Source organism: Schistocerca serialis, chromosome 9 (assembly GCF_023864345.2).
Source record: "Schistocerca serialis cubense isolate TAMUIC-IGC-003099 chromosome 9, iqSchSeri2.2, whole genome shotgun sequence".
NCBI lineage: Eukaryota > Metazoa > Arthropoda > Insecta > Orthoptera > Acrididae > Schistocerca > Schistocerca serialis.
Window position 1 is genome coordinate 11,466,223 of NC_064646.1, and position 27,607 is coordinate 11,493,829.

The 27,607-nt window shown below is 40.2% G+C and overlaps 1 protein-coding gene across 1 annotated transcript in view; it reads left to right on the forward strand.

Moving 5' to 3' along the window:
• Positions 1 to 15,026, forward strand: part of LOC126418926 (glucose dehydrogenase [FAD, quinone]-like) — a 669,636-nt gene extending 654,610 nt beyond the window's left edge. Inside the window, exon 10 of the mRNA XM_050085953.1 lies at positions 14,622 to 15,026. Within this exon, the coding sequence (XP_049941910.1) occupies positions 14,622 to 14,834 (213 nt within the window). The 3' untranslated portion in view covers positions 14,835 to 15,026. The remainder of the gene's footprint in view (positions 1 to 14,621) is intronic.
• Positions 15,027 to 27,607: the final 12,581 nt, after the last annotated feature.

Here is a 27,607-nt window from a genome sequence, read left to right on the forward strand (position 1 = left end):
GAGGGCGTTAATTTTGGTCAGTGTGCAGGTCATTTTGTATTTCCAGAACAACCGATCCAGCTATCTCCAAATGTACCGATCCAGCTATCTCCAAATGTTCTATTACGATAGTCCGTAATTATTTCAGAGGAGTGAGGATGGGGTTGCATACGTCATGTTGGTATCACCTGGACTGGCTTGTGTCCAACAGGATGTCTTGCAACAACTGCAGCAACATATCCGTTACGAAATGCAAATACTTGTGGCTACTTAGAGCGCTATCAATAACACAGGGACCAAAGAGGCAATTATTGAAAAGCACGCACCACACGTTGACAGAACAAGATCGTTGATTATTCTCTCAAGCAGGTCGGATTCTTTTACTGACCTGTAGTGCATACTGCGAAGACTGATTTGCCATCGATTAGTAAACGACGCTTTATCTGTAAACAAAATGTGACACAGAATCGAAATATCATTTTACTGTTTTCGTAGGCACAATTTGAAGAGCTGCAGGCAATTTTGAAAGTCACTGCGACGGAGCCGTTGATGGAGTGAAATATGGAAAGCATTGCAGCCAGACATGCCGACCAGTTTTTTCCTTCTCTCTTAACTACCGGTTTGTTCGTTATTTTTCGCTAGCAGTTCCGTGCGGATGTCTCATGACGTCTCTTTGATTCTATCGATGAAAACTTCAGTTAGTCAGAATCATACGTTGACGGTTGATTGAACAGGTATATCACATGTCAAAATGCTGCTGAGAAAATTGACAGGAAATTTCAAGCAATATTTAACTGTCAAATGTGTATGTTATGTTAGATTGGAACCAACTGTAGTGTTTCCCAAACTGTTGGAGGAGCTGGGATTGTACAGAGTTTGGGACGTTTCTGTGCCCTAGGGAGCTCTGTACGTACATTTGGTGAAAACAATGCATGCAGTCAGTACCTCAGGAACACATCAGGCTTTTCTCTGATTCGACAGTGACGCAATGGAGGTCTTCATGCAGTTTGCGATGCCGTAAGAAATTATCAGTGGCCGTGATGTGCGTGCATACAAAATAAACTTCTACTACCACTTTGTATACTAATTAAACACATCCGCACTATATTTTATTCTCTCCTGGTGCGTTCTTTACTGACTGAGGCTTTTCTTCTGCTTTGGCCAACAGAAAATATAAACCAGTTTTCTTTCCTGCAAGGTCTTGTACCTTTTTAAATGAAGCACAGTGGTTGGTCATGATGCGAAAGTGTTCTTTCTCATTACGTATGCCTCTGCAAGATGTGCAGGTAGTTCGCCTGCTTAGCTGAGTGCTAACGTGCTTGCCTCCTACGCCGCGCACCCGCGTTCGATTCCCGGCCGCGGTGGAGATTTTCTTCGCCCGCGGACTGGTTGTAGTGTTGCCATCATCACCGAGGCGCAAGTCGCCCAATGTGACGTCACCCCAACTTAGACTTGCCACTTTGCGGCCGAACTTCCCCGGACAGTCTCCTGGCCAACGATGCCACATGATCGTTTGATTTTTCAACTGTAGATGGGAACCAAACCACTGTGAAAGTATTGTTGCAAGACGGTGTTTCTCTGGGTCACGCCCAAATCCAATTTACCCTTATGGCCACTTGTTCGATTGATTTCCATACTAACTCATGAGAGCCAGTATAATTATATTTAATCGACATTCGATATTTCATTACATAGTGTCACGAACTCGGTCTGTATCAATCAGGAGCATCTGCGACGGTTGAGAAATCAGGCATCCAGTCACGGAACGAGGTTTCTCTTCTGATCGCCCAATTTTCTTGCACACTCTGGAGAATTCTGGGGCAGGGAAGTATTTTGAAACATCGTTTTCCTAACTACAGGTGTCGCCAATACTAGTCCTCGTATATACCTGCCATCACTCCATAAATGAAGTACAAGATCTGATACATTCAGCGCTTTGACTGTATCTAGGCTTTCCCCATCTCATTCATTTCATCCGTATGATCCTAAGAAAAACTTGCCTGTAATGTACATCTGATTCAGATCCATGCTGCATTCAAGAGAAGATTAAAACTTTATCTGTTATCATTGGTGCAGCTTCCTTCTTCAGCGTATCCCATTATCTCCCTTCCCTTCAGCTGTAAAGCAGTATTTCCGTCACACTGTAACCGCTGCCCAACCTTTTCTCTTCCTATATATTTCGTTTTATTTTCCTCTTTGTTCCTCGTCATCTGCTAGCTTTACCTTCCTCCAGCGGTAGTTCATCGACGCTGGTGTTTCGATAGTATAGCGGAGTAGCTTGGTTCAAACGGTGATACGCCTCCCAAGCCTGATCAACAATAGGTCAGCGGTGCGTCGGATGGGCCTGGCTGATACACAGCGAAAGATGCCCTTAACAAATGATGACCCCAAACGAGTAATTCAGAGCGCTTTCCAAAAGAGAAATATGTCCCTCTCCGCAAGTACATTCGTTTGTTTCCTTTCTTATGAAACAGTACAAGTACGCTATACAGGGTGGTCCATTGATCGTGGCCGGGCCAAATATCTCACGAAATAAGCTTCAAACGGAAGAACTACAAAGAACGAAACACGTCTAGCTTGAAGGGGGAAACCAGATGGCGCTATGTTTGGCCCGCTAGATGGCGCTGCCATAGGTCAAACGGATATCAACTGCGTTTTTTTTTTTTTTAATAGGAACCCCTACTTATTATTACATATTCCTGTAGCACGTAAAGAAATATGAGTGTTTTAGTTGGACCACTTTTTTCGTTTTGTGATAGATGGCGCTGTGATAGTCTCAAACGTATAAGTACGTGGTATCACGTAACATTCCGCCACTGCGGACGGTATTTGCTTAGTGATACATTACCCATGTTAAAATGGACCGTTTACGAATTGCGGAAAAGGGCGATATCGTTTTGATGTATGGGTATTGTGATCAAAATGCCCTACGGGGTTGTGCTATGTATGCTGCTCCGTATCCTGGACGACATCATCCAAGTGTCCGGACCGTTCGCCGGACAGTTACGTTATTTAAGGAAACAGGAAGTGTTCAGCCACATGTGAAACGTCAATCACGACCTGCAACAAATTATGATGCCCAAATAGGTGTTTTAGCTGCTGTCGCGGCTAATCCGCACATCAGTAGCAGACAAATTGCGCGAGAATCGGGAATCTCAAAAACCTCGGTGTTGAGAATGCTACATCAACATCGATTGCATCCGTACCATATTTCTATGCACCAGGAATTGCATGGCGACGACTTTGAACGTCGTGTACAGTTCTGCCACTGGGCACAAGAGATATTACGTGAGGATGACAGATTTTTTGCACGCCTACTATATAGCGACGAAGCGTCATTCACTAACAGCGGTAACGTAAACCGGCGTAATATGCACTATTGGGCAACGGAAAATACACGGTGGCTGCAACAAGTGGAACATCACCGACCTTGGCGGGTTAATGTATGGTGCGGCATTATGAGAGGAGGGATAATTGGCCCCATTTTATCAATGGCAGTCTAAATGGTGCAATGTATGCTGATTTCCTACGTAATGTTCTACCGATGTTACTACAAGATGTTTCACTTCATGGCAGAATGGCGATGTACTTCCAACATCATTTTGAGCATTTATTGCATTAATGTGGTATTTACAGGTAATCACGCTGTAACAGCATGCGTTCTCAGAAATGATACGTTCACAAAGCTACATGTATCACATCGGAACAACCGAAATAAAATTTTCATACGTACCTACGTTCTGTATTTTAATTTAAAAAAACCTACTTGTTACCAACTGTTCGTCTAAAATAGTGAGCCATACGTTTGTGAAAATTACAGCGTCATCTATCACAAAGCGAAAAAGGCGGTCCAATTAAAACTTTCATATTTGTTTACATACTACACGAATATGTAATAAAGAATGGGGTTCCTATTTTTTAAAAAAACGCAGTTGATATCCGTTTGACCTGTGGCAGCGCCATTTAGCGGCCCAACCATAGCGCCATCTGGTTCTTGCCTTCAAGCTAGACGAGTTTCGTTCGTTGTAGCTTTGAAACTTCCCCTTTGAACAATTATACACGACTGTCCTTAAACTGATACACAATTTTTTTTTTTTTTAGCGCAACGCAATCTGACTTTCAAAAATCCCTACAAAAGAATGGCCCTGACTAACATTAACCTATACCTTTCACAAATCACTTACCTCACAAAAATCTTCGCTACTCAAGCTACTGCAATACAGCGAGCGCCACTACTGCCAGCTAAATAAAAGATTCAAACTACTGAAGGCACTAACTACTGATAGGGATAGTTAGCAAATGAAAGATTTTAATAGAGAACAAACCATGTATTTACCTTGATATCATCATATATAAATATAGCAGTTCATGACAAATTTCAAAACTCTGCCATCTCTCTCCCCACATCCACCACTGCTGGCGGCTCACCTCCAACTGCGCAACGCTACGCGCTGTTCACAGCCAGCTGCCTAACACTACAATGGCGAGTATTACAACAATGCAAAGCAGCCACAGACTGCACACAGCACAGCCAGTGATTTTCATACAGAGGTGGCGTTACCAATAAAAAAACCTAAACAGCCTACTTACATAGCCCCTATGCTCCCCACAAAAAATTTTACAAATTTTTTTGGGCACTGGCCAATACATATTTGTTAAAATTTTTTTTCACAATTACAATAACAAAGAAATCAAAGGCACACACTTATTGATACAATGTTGGTCAAAAGCTAAAATTTTCTCACAGTCCATGAAGACAGTCCTCATCATTCGTCACAGTAAAATTGCAGTGTTTTTCTCAAAGTCTGAGCAGTAGAAGAAAATGCACACGGAAGTAGTGGATTTCCATGCAGTCTTGAAGAAGTAGTGTTGTCCTTCCAACGGAAAGACAGTGCTGACTCTTGACATGCATACAGGTAATGTGCCACAACAGAGCAAACCCACAGCAGAGTCATTCGACAGTTTGAAGAAGATTGGTAGGTAGGTCATCACAGAGCAGACCCACTGTAGTCCTGGTAGAGAGTATGGTATTGGTGGGCCACCAGAGGTGCAGACCCACTTCAGTCCTTGTAGCAATTGGTGGGCCATCAAAGATGCAGACCCACTGTAGTCCTTGTAGAGACGCCAGCAGCCATCTGTTGCGACTGTGCAGGTGCACAATCACCATCGAAGAGTCTTGCGGACAATATAGCAAGTCCATAAACCACCACTTGTGCACTCACAAAGTTTCTGGAATTGTCCTTAGATCCAGCAATGCTGTTATCCAGTCCCTTGCTGAATTATTAACACACGTGCAAACACTAACAGTCCCTACTTCTCACATATTGTCCATATACTATGACCAACAGAAACGTGTGCAGTGAAATGTAACTTACAAGTTAATAATAAGATGAACTGGTGTCAATTACAATGTTATAAATTTACAACATGAAAATACAATTACAAAGGTACAAAGTACATCATTAAAGAACATAATAATACAGATAACATTTGTAGTACAGGCTTTACAAAAGAATAGAAATAAACATATACATCAGTGTTACAAGAATTATGACATGAGTACATACATAAAAGATCACAATAACTTTTGAAACATCAACTTCACACATGAGCATTAGACAGAACAGAATTAATAATGTCTAACATCTTTACAAAGTAAATAACATATTATTAATGCCAATTATATTCGAGGATAACAGTATTCCTCATCATAGTGAATGTAGCTTAATATTAAAAGAAGAAAAAATTCTATGAAACTACACAGAGACAGGAAGAAAACAAATACTCAAGTGTACACAAACACATAGTGGGATAACACCAATAGGAAAGGACAGGGTTCGTTTTCAGTGTAACATTTGGTACTGCAGTCCAACCCAAGACTTCATATATCTTTCCTCTTATTTCATCCTTTGTTTCCACCAAAAAAATTCTATCTAAGCATGCTTTCTGTATTTATATGTTCACACATTTCTCACCTCAACATTTATTTCCAAGAAAATTCTACCTAAACCTGTTTTCTGTACTTTTTTTTGTATAACTTCTCAATGCATTCTTTACCTATTCTCCATAGTCAGTTTCTTATATAGTCTACCTCCTCTTAAGCTAACTTAAATCTACTGAGCTCAGATGCTAAACTAAGGGACGAGGCAATGCAGCAGCACATAAAACAATTAATATAAACAGCAATGAAAAAAATGGAAAATCGCAAAGCAAGCTACAGTAAATCTAAATTACCAAGCAATTCAACATTACAACTAATATAAGGCAATGCGCAGCAAACAAAAAAATAAATCTGGCTTAGCAGAGTAACACAAATTAAAGTTCAGTAGCACTATGCCTGGCAAACAGCAGCTTATATCTAAACATGACATAGCTCAAGCAGAAAAAATAGTACACTAAAGATAACAATGCAGATAAGGGAAATGTATAATCACATCTTAATGTCTAAGTAATTAAAGTGGTGCACCACAACAACTTATTGTAAAAAAAATATTACCATGTACTTGAAAAGAAAATTATGTGTACAGTTACTGTTACTAGTCCCTTCTTATTGTTCCTTCCTTTCCAAGTGCTCCTTTTTTAAAGAATGTGGATTACAAAATTATTATTTAATAGATCTGTTGACAGAAAGTGTTCATATTAGCAAATGCATTTTATTTTATAAAAGCAATGCTGCAACACAGCTGGAAACCAGATATCAAGTGAAATAAGAAACTACGAAAAGCAAAACATAAAAATATAATTCAATAGTCATGTGACATTTCATAAGTCAGTAGCTCTCAACTCTCATAGAAAGACACTTTTCATAATCAGGTGTGCAGATGTACGAATATTTCCCATCAATTCATAAGCATTGCAGTAATTAGCACAAAGTACGAGTAATCATATGTTTTCAGGTAATGAGCGTGTAATATTTGCGATGCTTTCTACAAAGGAATGTCAATAGCGAGGTTAATGGTCCCTTTTTTTTGTTTCCACCTCTGTCTCTGAAAGGCACTAATGGCTTGTTCTCCAGGCGTTTGTCGCACGGCTGGGTGCCCACGACGCATTATGTGCAGGTGGTCACTTAACTTTCTTACGGAAATATTTAGGACAGCAGTTTCCGCTACAGTGTCAGTCTCATATAAAAATATTTCACAGGTCAAGAATTTGCGTTACAAATCTGTAGAAACAAAATGCTATTGAATATAACAGTGTTCAATAGTTTTCGTCGGCATTGTGATACATTCGCGCATTTACACACATTTCAGAACTCTTAAAGTACATTTCTTGGTTTCCAACATCATGTTTCACAAGTCAAGAGTCCCTACCCACTATTCATTACTCCTTACCTTATTACACATATACGTATCCATCGACACTCGTCAATATTTCGTCATTATAAATATGAAGCATAATCAAATAACTGATATAGCCTCAGCCTATTAATCATAAACATACCTCAGCAGCATAATACACATCGTCGTCGTAAAAATAACATCATAACACCTCAGTTAAATCTCAAAATCGTCGTAGCTTCCTCCAATAATTAAAAAAATTCTCTCCTCATGTCAAAAGTGTCATCTGCCTCAAACGTACTTTAAAATCATGCTCCCTTACCAAATATATCATTCAAAGCTCTCATAGTATCACAATGGTTCCGAAAAAATATGAGCATTTCACAAAGTACAGACAAAATACAATTTCATAAGTGTGAAGTTATCCAACTGTGTAATTGCGTAAACATCTGTAACTGATGTAATAAAAAAAGTTTATCTCTCAGTTACATGATCAGATAGCTGTGTAATTTGTGTGTTAGAGAAATATGGTACCGATGTGTAAAGTTGTATAAGCAAATACCATATTAGCTAGGGTTCCTTGTGGTTGCCACACACATGGTATACAAAGTAAGCGTGTACCCCCCTGAGGATTAATGTAATTATGCCCTCAGGTGTTACAGATTACAGCAATGGAATGAAATGTATCACGGAAAACCTTTGTATCATTGTACTCCAAATATCTTTAAAAATAAATATTTTAAGTACAAAATCAATCACTCAAATACGTGTCCTGTAGCGCTAAATGTGCGTCTTGTTGCAACATAATCTCTGTGGAAGTGTCGTAGTTATCGTCCTCCGAAAGCTAAGTTCTGCAGAAGTCAATGTACTTACCTCATGATAAACAAAAGTGAAATGCTTTGTGTATAGATATCTTAGTTATTACGCTTATTGCCATGATGAAGAAAGTACTGTGCTGTAACGTATTGTTGTGCTATGGAAAAGGCAATCTCATTGTAGCTATACCACAAAAGTTACTACTAAAACATGTTTTACTTTGCAGAATAAAACAGAAAACTGTGCAGATATAAAACAGATACACCGCAAAAGCAACACTGTAAATTGTCACTCATTAGTAGCGTCGTGATAAAATCGTGTAGCTGTCACATAAACTAACCACTGTGTCGTCTGGTATCTCACAGAAAGTACTTTAAACCCAGAATGTATTTTCAAGTAAACCAAAATGTTGCATGAAAATCTCATTAGCAGTGCCAGTATATGTTCTAAGTATGTGAGCCTTATAGTCGTTACGTAATCGTGCAACTAACAAGCAAGAATGTACAAATACAACACTGTGTCGTCTGTTCACTATAACAATGCATTCGTAATTTCTGTTTAAAAATGTTCCCTAGGTTCTAGACTGGATATTTAACTTCAAACATTGTTGCATGTTAACAGTTTCTTAAGTCTGCCAAAGCATACTAAAAATGTGAAGTGAAAAGTTTTATGGCAAAGACAAAGTTAAAAAGCAGATTATCTTTCAATAAATGGTTTTACATGTGAAATGTGGTGTAAACCTTTACTCTTCCTAGTACCCAAAGTTTCAACTTCAACGCAATTATCGTGCGGTATACGTCGTTAAACAATACTGGAATTTTTCTTAAGGTTAGCGTCTATGTCATTTTTCTCTGAGCCAGCCGGCGCAAGCGGCTGCCTGCGGTGCGAGTCATTGTCTGTCCCTTTGTTGGCGCGCGTCGTTATTGGGATTAGGAGACCTAGCTTCTACAAATTCACCGTGACGAGAGGGCCCTGCCCTGTTTAAATCCCGCCAGTTCTGATGCAGTTCAGGTCTGTCGTTACGATCACATCGTCTGTCGTCATGTCGGTAGTTCCTATAGAGTCTTTCTTGTCGGTTAAGTGGTGGAGAATTTCTCCCTGAATCGTAACTGCGCGCTGAACCGTTGCGTCTGGAGTTATTCTGTCTCCCTTGATAATAATCGTTTTTGTTCCCATATTGTCTGTTTCTATGGTAATCTCTGTCATATTCATTACTACGGAAATGCGATCTTTCTCTGTAACTATTACTCTGCCAGTGGTTGTCATACGGGTGGTGTCTGTTTTGGTCACGATTTACATTGTAAGAATAGGCTTGTCGTGGCCAGTTATTGTTTCTGTCGTCACGGAATTGTGATGGATGTGACCTGTAGTGATTGTTTTCCTGTTTTCGCATCCCGCGACTGTCTGTGTCAATTTCTAATTCTTGTAGGAGTCCCTGAAAAGCCTCAATGTCTTCTTTGCAACGTCCTGCTAAAACAATATGTCGTAAATGTTCAGGTAATTTGATTAAGCAAATGCGGATGAGTTCTGAGGGGCTGTATGAGTTTGACAGGTACTGATTCTTGTGCAACATGTCTTCAAAATATTTCACAAGACTGGAGAATTCAGATTGTTCGAAATGTTTCATCATTATGATGCCATGTTTTACTCGGTCTTGTGTAGCTTGAGACCAATATGCTGAGAGGAAGGCATGGTAAAATTCTCCTTCACTGTGACAATCGTGAATGACCGATCGCATTCTTACAGCTGGTTCATTCTCTAAATAGCCACACATAAATTCTAACCTGTGCTCCAATGACCAGTTGGGAGGAAAACAATGAGAGAATTGATGGAGCCATGCTTGTGGATGAATGTCGTTGCCAGAATTCTTAAATGTTTTCAATTTACGTGTAGTAATGAACAGCTTATAGTCAAAATCATCGTGTCGGCGAGTCGCATATCGGTCATTGTTAGGTCGTGTCGGCCGTTCCATATCAAAATTCGGTGCACATTGCCAATTTCTTTCATAACTTCCGAAATGCCCTGTGTTATTATTTTGTGGCTGTTCCGTATTTCTGTGTCCCTCTTCCCGTATTGGGGCGCGAGTATCCTCTGAAATACGTAATTCTTGAATTACCTGTGTCAGCTGATCTTGTACTTCCCGGATTTCTCTTTTGTACTGTGTATTGATTTGATTTTGATTTTGTTTGAATTTTCTAATTTCTACATACTCTTCAGTGTCAGTGAAGGCTACAGATGTTGTGTTATTCAGATCATCATCTACCTTTGTAGATAAGTTAGTGAACTGATCTGAAAGTTCGGCTACTTTATCCGATAGTGAAATTATTTCCTCTGTATGTTTTTCTGAACCAAGTTTCAGAGTATCTACTGTGTCCTTTAAGTTTTCCTGAGTTTTTGCAAGTTGCATAACCGAATCGGTAGATGCAACTGAGTCAATTTTAGCTTGCAAGGTGTCGTGATTTTCATGAACAATGGTTTGCAGTTCTTTTATGGCTGCTTCATGATTCTGTAATACATTTTCATGCCGCGAAAAAATGGGTTGAAAATGCTCACAAATTTGTGTTTTTACGTCATTACATACTTTTTGACATTTCGATTCAATGTTATGTATCTCACTAGTTAAATCTTCACGTGTTTGTTCAAGTGTGGTGTCTAACTTTTGAAGATTTTGTCCCATTGCGTCTAACTGTTGCTGTGTTTGTCTCTGGTGTTGTTCCATTGTGTCTAACTTTTGAAGATTTTGTTCCATTGTGTCTAACTTTTCAAGCTTTTGTCCCATTTGTTGCATTAATTGTAATAACAATGCACTGGTGTCTGAAACATGTTCCTCAGTGCTTTGCGGCAGTGAATTTGCACCGGCAACATTCACATTTTGACAAGCTGAAAATGTGTCTTGACTTATTTGAGAAAACGGTGAGGATGCAAAACCTGAATCTACAGTATTTGTAAAATTGTGTCCTGTCATTTCGGATTCCTGAGCCGAGCTGTTGCCGACCGATCGATCGATAATGCTTCCCTGTTCACTACCTGTTTCACTGTCTACACCATTGTTTGCAGCCCGCTCCATTTCCCTATTCACAATTACCAAATTACTACTTTGAACATCTGTTAATTCACTACACAGTGGTGCTGATAAGCTACGCTCGTCGTCACTATTATTTCTCAGTTTACTTTGGAGCCTAGTGTTACGTTTTTCACACGCCATTATTGTCACAGTATTTCACACGACAACACAGAAGAACACAATTTGAAGAGCAAAAATAGGGGAACACATTAACATAGCACTGACAATAATATCTAGTTAATTGCAGCTGCGAAATACTTGGTGCAAATCTACATGCATGCCACAACTGTTTTACTGTACAACAATGAAAGACTGCTACTACAAAGGAGATTTTCTCTACAATTACGCACTAGCAATAAACAAAATCTACACTAATTACACAAACTACAAGAAAAAAAAATCAGAAGATTCCAGTGAGGTATCCTCGGCTAAGGGTCGACATGTGAAACTTCCCCTTTGAACAATTATACACGACTGTCCTTAAACTGATACACAATATTTTTTTTTTTAGCGCAACGCAATCTGACTTTCAAAAATCCCTACAAAAGAATGGCCCTGACTAACATTAACCTATACCTTTCACAAATCACTTACCTCACAAAAATCTTCGCTACTCAAGCTACTGCAATACAGAGAGCGCCACTACTGCCAGCTAAATAAAAGATTCAAACTACTGAAGGCACTAACTACTGATAGGGATAGTTAGCAAATGAAAGATTTTAATAGAGAACAAACAATGTATTTACCTTGATATCATCATATATAAATATAGCAGTTCATGACAAATTTCCACATCCAGCTGCCTAGCACTACAATGGCGAGTATTACAACAATGCAAAGCAGCCACAGACTGCACACAGCACAGCCAGTGATTTTCATACAGAGGTGGCGTTACCAATAAAAAAACCTAAACAGCCTACTTACAGCTTTTTCGTTTGACGCTTATTTCATGAGATATTTCGCCCGGTCACGATCAATGGACCACCCTATATACGAACAGTAGCATATCGTAAAGTGGGTAGGGGCACTTGAGGGTTGAGGCGACATAAACTCTGTCTGATGTTTGAGAAGAAATTATAGGTTTTGTGAATTGTGTCTCCACAAATGGAACTGCAGCGAGTAACGATAAAAGGATTTATTATTATCAACAAAGTCACAAGTATAACAAAGTTTTCATACTATGAATATTTAAGAAGTCCTCATCGAATGCTGGTTATAGCTCCGGCCGGAAAGAAAAACAGAATAAATCTCATGATCCTAGCATTGGTCGCAGCCCAGGACCCGCCGGTTAGTGGGGATGTGAAGCACGTGACTGTAGAGACAGGGCAGGTCCCCGGGGGCGGTATGCAGCGCCGACGGCCTTATCACAGACGGCAGAGCGTTGAATGGCGCGCGTGTCCCACCCTAGTTGCATGTGGCACCGGCAGTGCGTCTGCAGACTGTCTTCCTGACACTGCTCTCGGCCTTTTTAAGGCTACCGTAAGAATACCTTTGCGGTCATCTCTCGCCTCCTCCACGTGCGTAGTCCTAGTGTGAGGTATTACATGACTGGTCGTTAAAATTGCAACACCAGGAAGGGTATCAAATAACGAAATTTTCATTATTGTGCGTACATAGTACAGTACGAATAATACGTAATTCAATTTGTAGATGGTGGTATACAAGGTCTGAAATTTAGTACACATATAACATACACACTGGCCATTAAAATTGCTACACCACGGAGATGACGTGCTACAGACGCGAAATTTAACCGACAGGAAGAAGGTGCTGTGATATGCAAATGATCAGCTTTTCAGAGCATTCACACAAGGCTGGCGCCGGTGGTGACACCTACAATGTGCTCACATGAGGAAAGTTTCCAACCGATTTCTCATACACAAACAGCAGCTGATTGGCGTTGCCTGGTGAAACGTTGTTGTGATGCCTCGTGTAAGGAGGAGAAATGCGTACCATCACGTGTCCGACTTTGATAAAGGTCGGATTGTAGCCTATCGCGATTGCGGTTTATCATATCGTGACATTGCTGCTCGCGCTGTTCGAGATCCAATGACTGTTAGCAGAATATGGAATCGGTGGGTTCAGGATGGTAATACGGAACGCCGTGCTGGATCCCAACGGCCTCGTATCACCAGCAGTCGAGATGACAAGCATCTTATACGCATGGCTGTAACGGATCGTGCAGCCACATGTCGATCCCTGAGTCAACAGATGGGGACGTTTGCAAGACAATATCCATCTGCACGAACAGTTCGACGACGTTTGCAACAGCATGGAGTATCAGCTCGGAGACCACGGCTGCGGTTACCCTTGACGCTGCATCACAGACAGGAGCGCCTGCGATGGTGTACTCAACGACGAACCTGACTGCACGAATGGCAAAACGTCATTTTTTCGGATCAATGCACGTTCTGTTTACAGCATCATGATGGTCGCATCCGTGTTTGGCGACATTGTGGTGAACGCACATAGGAAGCGTGTATTCGTCATCGCCATACTGGCGTGTCACCCGGCGTGATTGTATGGGGTGCCATCGGTCACACGACTTGGTCACCTCTTGTTCGCATTGACGGCACTTTAAGCAGTGGACTGACATTTCAGATGTGTTACGACCCGTGGCTCTACCCTTCATTCGATCCCTGCGAAACCGTACATTTCAGCAGTATAATGCACGACCGTATGTTGCAGGTCCTGTACGGGCCTTTCTGGATACAGAAAATGTTCGACTGCTCCCCTGGCCACCACATTCTCCAGGTCTCTCACCAATTGAAAACGTCTGGTCAATGGAGGCGGAGCAACTGGATCGTCACAATACGCCAGTCACTACTCTTGATGAACTGTGTTATCGTGTCGAAGCTGCATGGGCAGCTGTACTTGTACACGCCATCTAAGCTCTGTTTGACTCAATGCCCAGGCGTATCAAGGCCGTTATTACGGCCAGAGGTGGTCGTTGGGGGGACTGATTTCTCAGAATGTATGCAGCCAATTTTCGTGAAAATGTAATCACATGTCCTAGTATAATAAGTTTGTCCAATGAATACCCGTTTATCATCTGCATTTCTTCACAATAAAGGATGGCAGCCAAAAACAGTTGCAGGATAGAATTTTTTTATTGATGCTGCCATCCTTTATTGTGAAGAATTTTAACAGTTGCTGCTGCAGCCATGTTTAAAATCTTGATCTGCATTTCTACTTGGTGTAGGAATTTTAACGTCCAGTAGTGTATTTTAGCGATATTGCAATTTTTGCGGTTGTACTGAAGTGATAACATTTTGCATTCGTGTCTAAACTACATGCTAATTTGCCATTTATTGCATACCGTCGTAATGGTGTCGCAATTTTAGTGGCCAGTAATGTCCATCGGAGCTTTCCTGCCGGAGGAACTGAACCACCTCTGTGCACTGTTATTTCCATGCAGCCGAGATGCGTGTTGTGCAGGTGTTGCCTCCCCAGAGTGACCGTTCGCCGTTGTCGCTGTTGCACAGGTGGGGACGTGCAAGATGGGCCCGCGCTCCGACCCGGACGCCGTGGTGGACGCCCGCCTCCGGGTTCACGGCGTGCGCGGGCTGCGGGTCGTGGACGCCGCCATCGCGCCGGTGCTGCCCTCGTGCCACACCAACACGGTCGCCATCATGATCGCCGAGAAGGCCGCCGACATGATCAAGCAGGACCACGGCAAGATCTCGCTGGCGCACTGAGCGGCCGTCTCACCGGCTGCGGCGTGTCTGCTCCCCAGCGGGGCCCTCTCTCTGCCTACCTCAACATCTTTCCCTTATCTGTACCTGTAATCTGCGTACTGACTTACTGCGCCAGTGGCGGAAGCTGGATTGTGTAACAGTAACATCGCCCATCCACTCCCTTTATGTTACACTAACTGATCAACTGGCGTTGTCCAGTTATCTATTAATCCCTACTTCCTGGGACGAAAAGGCGTGGGAAAAGAATTCCCTGGACGTTTAGTTCTTCCAGAAGGTTCTAACGGGTTTTCGCATTTCATTCGACTAAAATTGGACTTAAAAGGTCAACAAGACATCAGGGCTGTCGGCAGCGGCTCTGCTGCCGAAGACTCGATCATAGCGTTGTGTCGCTTTCTATTGTTTCAACATGGCATCCTCTACACTTCTTGACTCTATCCATACGAGTGCCATGGCTGTCTTTTTCTCGTCGGATTTTGTTTTCAGCTAGTAAAACATATGTGTAATAAGTTACTTGCAGACGTTCTGGAGTTTTAGACATTTTAGTTAGATGACTGTTAACAACCATTAAGTATTTCATGGAATCCACATTTGACCATCGCCTGTCTTATCCAAAACCTTAATACCGATTTTTGTCTTAGACCTTCATCAACTTAGATAAAGTTAAAAACAGTTCAAGTACATACCGGGTGATCAAAAAGTCAGTATAAATTTGAAAACTGAATAAATCACGGAATAATGTAGATAGAGAGGTACAAATTGACACACAGACTTCGAATGACATGGGGTTTTATTACAAACAAAAAAATGCAAAAGTTCAAAAATGTCCGACAGATGGCGCTTCATCTAATCAGAATAGCAATAATTAGCATAACAAATTAAGACAAAGCAAAGATGATGTTCTTTACAGGAAATGCTCAATATGTCCAGCATCATTCCTCAACAATAGCTGTAGTCGAGGAATAATGTTGTGAACAGCACTGTAAAGCATGTCCGGAGTTATGGTGAGGCATTGGCGTCGGATGTTGTCTTTCAGCATTCCTAAATATGTCGGTCGATCACGATACACTTGCAACGTCAGCTAACCCCAAAGCCAATAATCGCACGGACTGGGGTCTGGGGACCTGGGAGGCCAAGCATGACGAAAGTGGCAGCTGAGCACACGATCGTCACCAAACGACGCGCGCAAGATATCTTTCACGCGTCTAGCAATATGGGGTGGTTCTAATAAAACCTCATGTCATTTCAAGCATGTGTGTCAATTTTTACCTCTCTGTCTACATTATTCCGTGGTTTATTCAATTTTCAAATTTATACTGAATTTTTGATCACCTGGTACATCTTTTATGTCGTTATTTGACAGCGAGTACGTCTCAGGTGTTATAATACGCAGTAAATTCCGCTCTAGTAATTTCCACGCAGGACATTTACTGATGCACTCAATAGTCACATCAATCTGTGTTTTGTATCCCGCCTGGAAGGCGGCGCGTGGGTCTGCTCCTGAAAACTTAAAGGTTGGCCGAATGAAGGAAGCGAGTAGGAGCAGGTGAGGTAAAACACGTCGGTACTGCAAGTAAAGTTAAAGAGGTTTTTATTGGTGAATGAATATAAACAGAGGCACACATAACTTTGTACAGATGAGCACGTAGGTGCGAAGCCTTAGACCCGTCGTAAGTAGTGCGAGGTCACTATTCCAAACGAAGCTGAAGCAAAGTGTCCCGGCCGTCTGCTCTTGATGAACTGGGCGAAAATGGAGCGGCGCTCGTGGAGCTGCACAGCGTCGGCTAGAGGGCGCTGTCGTCGGCGAAGATCTTCCGCTCTCGTAGTGCCAACCTTAGAACAGGCACCTACGCTGTGGCGTCGTACCTATCGATACCACACAGTGTATACACTAACGAGTAGTCATTAGTGTATACTGTGCCCTGTTGATGAGAAGTCATTAGCGTATACGCTGCCGTGTTAACCGGCGTCGCTATTGAGTGCACCCAAAAATTTCCTGTGTGGAACTTAACAGTGTGGAATTTATTACATACTACAACACCTGAGATGTATCCAGTGTCAAATAATGACATGAGAGATATATTTACTTGAACTGTTCGTAACCTTATATAAGCTGATGGTCTAAGACCGAAACTAGTATATATATATATATATATATATATATATATATATATATATATATATATATATATATATATATATAGTGAATTGGCATAATGTGCAGAAGATCTAACGAAGTACATATTTTGCTGAAAGGAATCGAAAAGTTATGTACCATTTTTCACGCAAACTAATGTTTACAGAGGTGTAAATACTTTTGTGCAGCTCAGAAATTGGAAGTTGAAGGAACATAAAACTAATTAACCCATACGTAAAATAATCATATTATAAATATTTCTTAGAGATGGTTTGTCTAAATGAAGCATGTTGTTCTCAATATTTCCTTAGTGAACCAAGCGAGAGAGTGTTATAACTTTAGAAACCCAGGGGTTGGCTGGTAGAGCTACTTGGCAAATGTCGTCGACCGAATATAGCATATTTTCCCTTGTGTTTATCCTCCACGCATTGTCAACGTGAATCTGGAAGTCTCCCTTGCGGCCACTTGTTCTGATATCTGGCAACTGCGGTTTCCAAAAGACATTCTTTTCAAAAAATTATCTGTAACTTTCAAAGATGAGGCTTCTGCAAACATCAAGTAGCGATGTGTTCCATCAGCAAATATGCAGAACACAAAGAAAATCTCTATTTACAACGCCCTTCGGAGTAGAAACTATCTTTTCCTTTGATCATTATGGTCATTTCGCTCAGATGCAAGTGGAAGATCCGACTATGTCTATAGAACCGTCTATGGACGTCTTCCTTTAGATGTTCTCTTTCATGTAGTCTGTCCTGTAGGAAAATGAACATTTCTATTACGCTCCACATTGGGAGAAAAAACCTTGACGAATCGAGCATCGCTCTCTTCACACTTCTCTCCGCATTCCATTAACGCTACTTGTCAAGATTTCCACACTGACGATATGCACTCAAGAGTAGCTCGGACAAGCGTTTCGTTAGTGATGTTATCCTAGGATGAACAATACTTCGTATTGATTCTCCCAATGAATCCGACTTACTGGCAAGTAGATCCTATCTTCATTCGCTCCAGATGAATACCGCTAGAGGTTTGACGAAAGTAACTGATTCCAGTGAGTGGTCATCGATACCAGACTTTTTTTTTGCTATATCACCTTGCTCCGCGTCAGTTACACGCTTTAAAGAATAGTGGTGGCTGTGCAGTTAAACAAACTCGTTGTAGGACAAAATTCTAAACGTGCTCGTTCCTTTTGTTTAAAATCTTCTTCAGCGAATTCGCGTTATACGCAGACATATACATCCAAATTAGTAAATAGATATAGTTGACTGAGAGAGATTTACTACTTGTATGCAGCGATACCGAAGCCTAGAACGGACGGCGCACGTGAATGAATCAAACAACTGCGACTAAATGTGCAAAGGTCTTTTACATCACAAAGCTTCAAAATGGGCCACTTAAACTCTGGTCTCTGGTAGAACAAAATCTTGAAACACAGGGTTACGAATTTAGTTGTCGACTGCTTTCCGTTAGCCACATAGCTGCATATGAATTCGGCTTCTTGCTTTTGATAATGGAAAAAAAAAACCATCGCAGGTTCACATAATTTTTACGGACAAGCGCAATCGACATATCGTATCATTTGTGCCAGTGTTGTTTTTAGTGTTTTATCATTAGTTCTTTGTTGAGGCCGATTAGAGTCTCATTAAACTTAATTACAGCTCACAGTGATCATTGGCTCCTTTCGGGCCAGAATTTCGTCCTTCTTCGTGTTTCCTCCGATCGAGGTTGCATTCCGAATTCTTATCTGCTATTCGTCTCGGATTATCCAGTCTTTCCCTATCATTTGTAGAAGTCGTCTCTGTAGAACACATTTCCAGATCTGATTGTCATTATTTCTATTATTTGGTGCGTTTACACTAGAACATAATGGTTTGGTGTCTTGTATCCAATAAATAAAATCTTACTTCCAGTCAAACCTGTGGCGTTCTTTTATCTGGGGTAACGATAAATTGTGCACATTTTTTGCCTATTAATTCTGTGGTTTTCCTGGTTCATCTTAAACTTCATTGTTGAAACTTTTGTTTGATATCTTTCCTGTAATAGGATCCGAGATTTCTTAATTATCATCCTCTATTTTCTAGCTTTGAGCTCGTATACAATATGATTATCAGGGTCTGGCTTGTAGTGAAACACTGTTATGCTTCTGTCTTCACACTAACATGTTTGACCATAACTGTGACATCCTCAGTGATTGTTTATTTACTCCGTCTGAACATACAAAGGTGGAATATTCTGTGAACGTGAAATAATGTGGAGTAGGTTGTTACAACTGTTTAAAATATAGTTATTGTGTTTACCTGTAGATTACTTTTTTCTGTGATTGTCTATGCATTTCATCCACAAGCCGATACCAAAAGCAGTACGCCATCTGCAACATACTTATGCCATTGTCGGAAAACACCTAATTTGTAACATCTGCAAAAAGGGAGAGAAAAATAACACATAGTAGCTTTGACACTTACTGTGGTTGTTGTCTACGTGCTCGTAACCTTGTGACAAGGGGTATTAGATTTCTTGATATGCCTTATCGCACCTTCTTCATTTTTGGTGAACTATTTACACCATTCAGTTGCGTATTTTAAGCCCTTTGACAAAAAGAGTTCAGTTCATTATTTTATAAGCAAATTTAATGTGATGTGTAACAAACATATAAACTCATCTATATCTTCTATATTCAATAAATTTCTACCAGTTACTTTTGATATGAAATAAACAGTCATCCCCTGTCACAGCTGTAGAGAAGCATGATTGGGTGAAGGCGAACTTGTAACTTTTTTTTTTTAACAAACTAGCCCCGTGATTTTCCTCTAGTGATGTTGAACTATTTTTCTCCAGTTTTTTCTAGTTTCACAGGCACTCAGAAATATGATCGCAACTGTATAAAGAGTTACTGCGTCAGACTGGTTTTACAGCGGTATATATTGGTATTTTAGGAGATCAGTTTTCGCTGTGACTTACGGTAGGACACTTCGAGTTCTCATATTTGTTCCCGATTCACTGCCTTGTCCATTCTGTGCCCATGCGATCTGCTCCAGGTAGTGCAATTTGTTTACTCCGATGAAGTCTTCGTGTTTCGCAATGTTAATGGGGCGTTTTCAGCTTTCTCGAAGGATACCTGAAAACCATTTTGTTCATTAATTTGTGTTATCAGATCTGATATGTGTTGTAACGCTGATTTTTGAATGTTTGCTCATGAAATATGTTTTCTGTCACTTTCCAAGGGTTTTAAAGAGTAGAAGAATCCACTATATTCCAAGTAATCCAGGTACTTGCTTCTATGATATCACATTGACGCTATCTTGATTTAGGATTGTGTGAACAAAAGTTTAACGTAACAGAGTCAACTGCTGACTTCTTGCCTTCCACGAGATATTCTAGATTTCATAGAATTTTATTGTTATCACATTGTGCCTGTCTGATATGACAAATGACTGCCCGTTATTGTACAATAATTTACGTAGATTATAATAAGATACCGATAATTAATTTAGCCTTAGATTTGTGTCTCACTAAACCGCATATTTTATTCACACGTAGATTAAAGTTAGGTTTGCTACGACATGCAATGCCAAGGTGTAGGGACTACATGTTAACAAACCTGAAGAAGGCAATCATCATTTGATTTTAAAAGCCTGAGCTAAGAATGACGAAAGTAGCGTTAACACCGAGCAGATTCCCACCCCCCGCCCTCCAAATGCAGTCACGTTAGTACATTTGCCGTAGAATCCATGTTTAACCAAAGGAGTTTCAGTGACATCAGAAAGCATTGACTATCGTAGATTTGTCACTTCTACTGCAATATAAACATGTCATCAAGAATGAAACCATACAATTCTGATCCAAAACGTTTGTAATTGGTTTCCAACAACGTCGATTATGGGCTCATAGTGTCTTGTTAAGGTTTTCCTTTCGAATGTTAATAGTACGTCCTCATCATTTTTATTAAACGTTAAAGCTTAACGTTCATATAATAACAAGGCATTGCAGCTGAGTTGTATAAGCGAATTTTGAAGTCAGTGGTAAGAGTTTTTTTTTTTGGGGGGGGGGGGGGTGGGGACTTGGTATAAATGTAATGCATTCTGTCAGTAGACGGTAGGCATACATCTGTCTGTATGTCTGTTGTGTTGTCCGTGCTGTAGAGACTCCCTACGTATGTGACGTGGTCAACTCTACTGAATGTTAATTCGTTTGCGGCTAAAGGTGCATCAGTTAGGATTTTCTTACTTTTGCCCTGTTATTTCTCATCCTCCACGTTAACGCACAGTTCGGCTTCCTCAGCAGTTATACAAGGTGAACCAAATTGACGCTCGGACGCTGCAACGCGATTCCTTGCACATTTACAGTACAGCAATACAGCAATATCGCTAAAAGAAACCTCGCCCCGTACGTATTGTCGGTAGAAAACATACATCAAAGAGAGGCAGTTTGACAACACTGTAATCTCATTTTCAACAGTGAATCTTCATTCAATAAATGCAGGGCATGTTGAGCAAGCAGGGCGGTGAATAGAGTTTTGCGTTAGAATACTTGAGTTCTCGAGTTAGATATCGGGTCAGGGGGTAATTTTTATGATTTCGTGTGTTTAAAATGCATCATATGATACGTGGACTCTTAACCGTTGAACAACAATTACAGCAAATCTTATACAAAACACTTGCAGTTATTTAGTCTAGCACAGAAATGAGGTTACAATCGTTTTATTTATTCAACTTTTAAGCGAGGAGTTCAGAGGAACGTGATCTAGCGAGTACTAAATATTTGGAGATGCAGGGAAGTCGATTTGAGCTCTGAAGACTGCGTATGTTTTGTGAAAGACATGTTGTCACAGACAGCGTTTTTAAAATATTACAGCTGGCCCCTATTACTCAACATACATAAATTTTGTAATTATTTCTGTCTTATGATAGATAAAGTACTCTGAATGGTACTAAAACGGAAACATTCCCTAATGTTGTGCAAAATTGTATTTATTCGGTTACGAAGCGTCTTTGGGATTTTTAGGTTATCTGCAGCTGACAACTAAATTTACGATTCTCTTGTGCCATATAGATATTTACTGAAGGGTGTCGTTCTCCTTCATGGATTAAAAATTGCTAGTAAACACCAGAAGACCAAATCTTTCGCACAAAGACCTCTTACATCTACTCACCAACGCGAAGTTTTGTTCGCTGCACTTCCTGCCAGATCAGTGAACGTGGAGCATAGGTAACTAGTCTGGAATGAAGTACCTGCATTATTTAAAGTACCAAACATACCAAAACAGCTTTAGCTGAAGGGAAAACCACATAGACGTAATATGAAATACCGTCAGCAGCAAAACAGTAACACGGATGAAACCAGTTCCACAATTGTTGCCATATCTGAATCATAAACGGCAAGAATATTCATGACACTTGCTTTTCAAGCAAAGGTTTTTAGATTTACAAAAATATTCGTTCATTAGAAACTCGAGTGATGTGTAAGAATTGGTGAATCATTAAAAACTGAACTAAACTCCGTCCGAACAGACCTTGCACGGCCTAACGGTACCGACCGGCCGCCGTGTCATCCTTAGGCCACAGGCGTCACTGGATGCGAATATGGAGGGATATGTGGCCAGCACAACGCTCTCCCGACCGTATGTCAGTTTACGAGACCGGAGCCGCTACTTCTCAGTCAAGTAGCTCCTCAGTTTGTCTCACAAGGTCAGAGTGCGCCCCGCTTTCCAACAGCGCTCGGCAGATCGTATAGTCACCCATCGAAGTGCCAGCCCAGCCCGACATAGCTTATTAGTGATCTGCCGGGAACCGGTGGGGGTGAATCATTAGGCTCCACAAAAATTTTTTACGTGTCAAGGGATGCACCTATCGTTACAAGAACAAACAACAACAGAAATATTGTCTCCTCATGCATGAAATATGTGTTTATATTCTCTTGTTTTCAGCGGAGTAAGGTGCAATTATACACATATTCGGGAGTATTTCTTCATGAATAAATTGTCGCTTATGTTACTGAATCAATGAGACTGCATGTTTTTACATTTATTTCACAATGGTTCATGTCTCTTGGTAATTTACTAATACTTGGAAAGCAAAAATGCAACAATTATTTCATTAATTAAGTAGAAAAATAGCCAAAAAATTCAATAACCTTACGAGTTACGTGGCTGTTTGCTTTCTCACCGCTTGGAGCGCTGTTGTCGCTCTAGCTATTGATGAAGGTAACTGTTGCACCAGAGATTGTCGCGATTGTATGTGTTACACTGTAGTATCAGATTTTTTGTCACACCGAAATAACTGCGTTAAATAAGAAAGAAAATAGTTCTTTATATGGAGATATATTTAAGAAGTAATGAAAAACAATTTCGAATTTACAATTTCAATCCATTATTTGTAACTAAATCTTAATTTAAGAGATGGAGGAAAGGCAACTGAGTTTGGTCATTAAGTACTGTTAATACTTATGGAAATTATTTGATTGTTGATTTCCAGTATTCACAGGAGACATATTTCTACTTTTCTTTAGAGACTGTAAAATTTCAGATTATTACATTCTGTAAAGATAAGTAGGAACATAACCCTGTTGGAAATACTGGAAATCAATAAACATGTGACATATTAAATGATCAACCTCAGTTTCCTTTCTCCCCTTTCTTAAATTAGTTTTTAGTTACAAATAATAAACTGAAATTGCAAATTCAAAATTATTTTTCATCAGCTGTTAAATATATCTCCACATAAAAAACTGTTTTCTTTTTATTTAATGTAATTATTTTTGTGTGACAAAAAATGTAATACTTTCCTAAGTAAACACTCTACATGTCATTTTTGTATCTTCTGTGTATATAATATCTGTGTAGGTCGCACGTCATTTCACCCGTGTTTGCGACATTCAGTTGTCACCTGAAGATGGCCTAATAAGCTGAAAGCCAGTTCGTAACCAAATAAATATAAGTTTGCTTAACATTAGGAAGCATCTCCTTTTTATTATTGTACTCATGCTCTGCAAAGCACCGACGAAAAATTCAATTAATTTTAATTTGTTTTTTAACTGATTATTAGACTTCATGAATATTTATGACATGTCTCATCAATAAATATTGTAATCAAAAGTTAATAAATTGTACTTTTAGAATACGTATCGCTTAATAATCACCTTACGTTACAGCATTATTCAACGGATCAAAAGTAGAAATCAAAGATGCACATACACCCGGAATCTAACTTGTGAATTTGAGTATTCTAACACAAAACTTCACGCATTCCGTTAACTGGGCAATATGTCTCTATTTCCTAAATGAAAATTCTTGTCTGAACTGTGATTACGTTGTTGCCAAATCGCCTTTCTTTGACGTCCGTAGCTTACGGAAAATATGCTCGACAAGGAAGTTTGTAACAAACATATTTGAACAGGTAGTTTACAAGAAATCGATTTAGTTGTGGTGTCTGAGTGCACGAATTTTGGTTCCCTGTATAAAATAGTTTTGAATCATTCTGATTGCTTCCGTATTGTTACTGCTTATATTGCTTCCTAATGCAGCATACTCCGCCCAGGGCAGCGCACTGATATTTACAGCTTGCAAGTGGCTGTTCTTGGAGCCATTTTCTGCATACGTTGCCAAAAATAGTGTACCGTGTTTGCATGCGACGGGTGCGGCGTGCATCATGTTGACGGTGCGAGGAGCCGCAGCCAGATAAACCAGGAGGAGTGCCCCACGGCGCCTATCTAATCTGCAGGGACAAACAGCCGCCTGTTGACGCCCGTCTGTATGTACCGCGTCCCGGACAACAGATTTCTCTCGTTCCCATCACAGCCGGCGACACTGTATTCGGCCGTTGCCTTCCGCGGACAATAGTCACTCCTTATCGACAGCCCAGACAATACCCATTCGCACGACAGCTGTCGCGATTAAGCTCACAGGTGGTTGATCTGTCCGGCGCTACACTCCAAACAACACAGCTGATACCACACGTTCGTCATGCTACAAATGTTAAAATAATACTGTCGTAGATGTTTAGCTTCGTAGATGCATCACTATATTGGATAGAAATAATTAGATATTAATCATATGTGAGAATTGTGTTCTTTCCAGGGCGGTGCCGAGAGGCAAACATACATTCATTCTCATAGCGGTGGTAATACATTTTTCAAGCTGGTGATGAGGTCTTACACCAAACAGTTCGAAACATCATGTAACGCTCTTGACTGTATCAGCGCGTATCCTCCAGAATGAGTAGAATCCTTGACAGAAGCAATACTGTGGCATCAGCCTGTCTTTTACTTGAAAAAAAACATTGTGCTTCATTTTATTCCCCTGGGCGTCATCAAGCAACATGACGGTAAACAGACAGAGAAAAATGACAAAATACCTGTTCCTGTTCACACAAAAATGCGTTGTATTGTACCATTTCTCAGGATTTTCTGGTGCACAAAGCGGCGTGGAAAAGATCAGAATATAATGATGTCCTTAATAAGAAGCAGCTAAAGTGTAGTGGGTATGTGCACAACTTCTACACGGGGTAAACGATAGCAGCTTAGAACGTACCACAGTGGTGCAAGGGAAGTCGAAAGGAGCAATTTGATATAGAACACTTTCGTTCTGTCAACGTGAAAAATAACCTCAAATCGACCTACAAAAGCCATCTGATCTACTGCGCATGCGCGTCGCTCGAGACTTTCGACATTCTCTTGTCCTCTTACGCTACTGGCTTAATCTGTTATTTTGTTAGCGTAATTAATGTAAACTTCCTCGAGGCGATAGTCAAAGAAGAAAGACTTTTTGTAAATGTCATGCAAAATGTAATTAAGTTCACAATTCGATCAAAACTTGAACCCTACAAGCACGGTTGTTTCGTAGTAAGAAGAGTAGACAAACAAAACGATTTAATTGTTAATTTTATAATATTAAAATTCACAATATTTTGGTAAAAAAGCACACAAACATGAATTTTACATTTTGCAAGTGGAAAAACAGATTTTTTCCTTTTTTTTAAAATTATTATTCAAGGACGATATTAGCCAAATTCTCGCTCTGCGTACGTGCGCCATAGCTTATACATCAATTTGCTCGTTTCGAGTTCAGCTATACCACAGTGGTACGTTCTAAACAGTTGTCGTTCACATCCTGTATGTACATAAATGCGTAACGTGAGTCACAATAAAAAAATAGAAAATACGTATGTCATATCATACTCTCGCCAAATGGTGTAGAGTCTTATATTCATAGATTTCAAGCTTACATCTAGAATGGAAATATGCAACCGCTATGCGTGTCTAGTCACCGAACCAGCCCTAACAGTATAGTACCTTAAAATAGGAGATTTTATGACTTAAAACAAAAACAGACATGACGTCTTCGACGTCTAAATATCAAGTGACATGAAACTCAGACTAAAGAGTGAAAGAATTTACACTTCACAGTATGGTGCTTTTCAAAATGACAGGTTAGAACACTGCCAGCTTGAAAGTAACATTTCGTTATTTATATGTACAGATCTACAAAGTTATTAAAGCAGAAGGAACCGCTCTCATGAAGCCATATTTCACTGAGAACACTGCACAGTTCCAACCATGTCACAAGCATTCTGTCGCGACATGTTAATTTCACGCCCAGCTGGTTTTCCGTGTGGCCACAGCCCACATTACGAGCCACGTAAATGGTATGTGATAATACTTCAGAGATGTTCTCTGCTTTCGGCCTCGATCCACTGATCTGACAGAAGTTGCGCTCCAGAGCTTGAAGTTATCCATTGCAGTGTATACTGGCAATATAAAAGCACCGTCTTTGACGCCTGCGCGAGGGAATCACAAAAAGTAATGTTTATGACACCTCTGAGAACAGTTTACAGTGGACTTTCAAATATGCCCATCGTGGAGACAAAGCTGCATTTAAATAAATGACTCGAACCATTCTATGTCAGTACCAATGTACTGGGGCAAAATAAATCACGCTGATGTGTTGACAGTAAAAGGAAAAACCAGAACTCGAACCATTAATTATTGTTTAGTCCTGTAACAATGGTGTTCTCAAACAAAAATGGACCCATACATCGTATTTAGTTCAATTTCGGAGATCTTTAAACAGTACAATGTGGCTGCTTCTTTCTCAAGGTACGCCCTTTACCGACACGGCAACTAAAATGATACGTCGGCTTACCAACGAAGTCCGCTCCTGATTTGTTTTGGTACCTGTGGATGGGGTGACACCATTTAACACCATGATCAGAATTGTACATCTGTAGAATATGAAATAAAACCTGTGGGTAGAATAGTGTGACTAAATTGAATTTAAGTATCTCTATAAAACGGTACACTCTTTTGTAACAACTTTGTCAGTCGAACATCCTAGTAATACCGATGTTAAAACCATGGCGTTCTTACCAGTCTACTGAATCCCAGTATTACGTAAATTCCGGATTATAAAGCTGTTAAACGTGTTACCAGCTCAGAGAGCGTGTTAACACGAATCACTGCGGATATAAAGCATTACAGAGGATGCGTGGAATTAGTTAAATTGTTGGTACTAATTGTTCTTTGCTCAGTACCCCCTCTAAATATCTCACCTTTCTGGATGCTGTAGAAAGAAGTTCCGATGTATTTTATGGTCTTATTAAAGCTTAATTGTCAATCAGAAAATAGCCAATATGTTTACTCTTGTCGA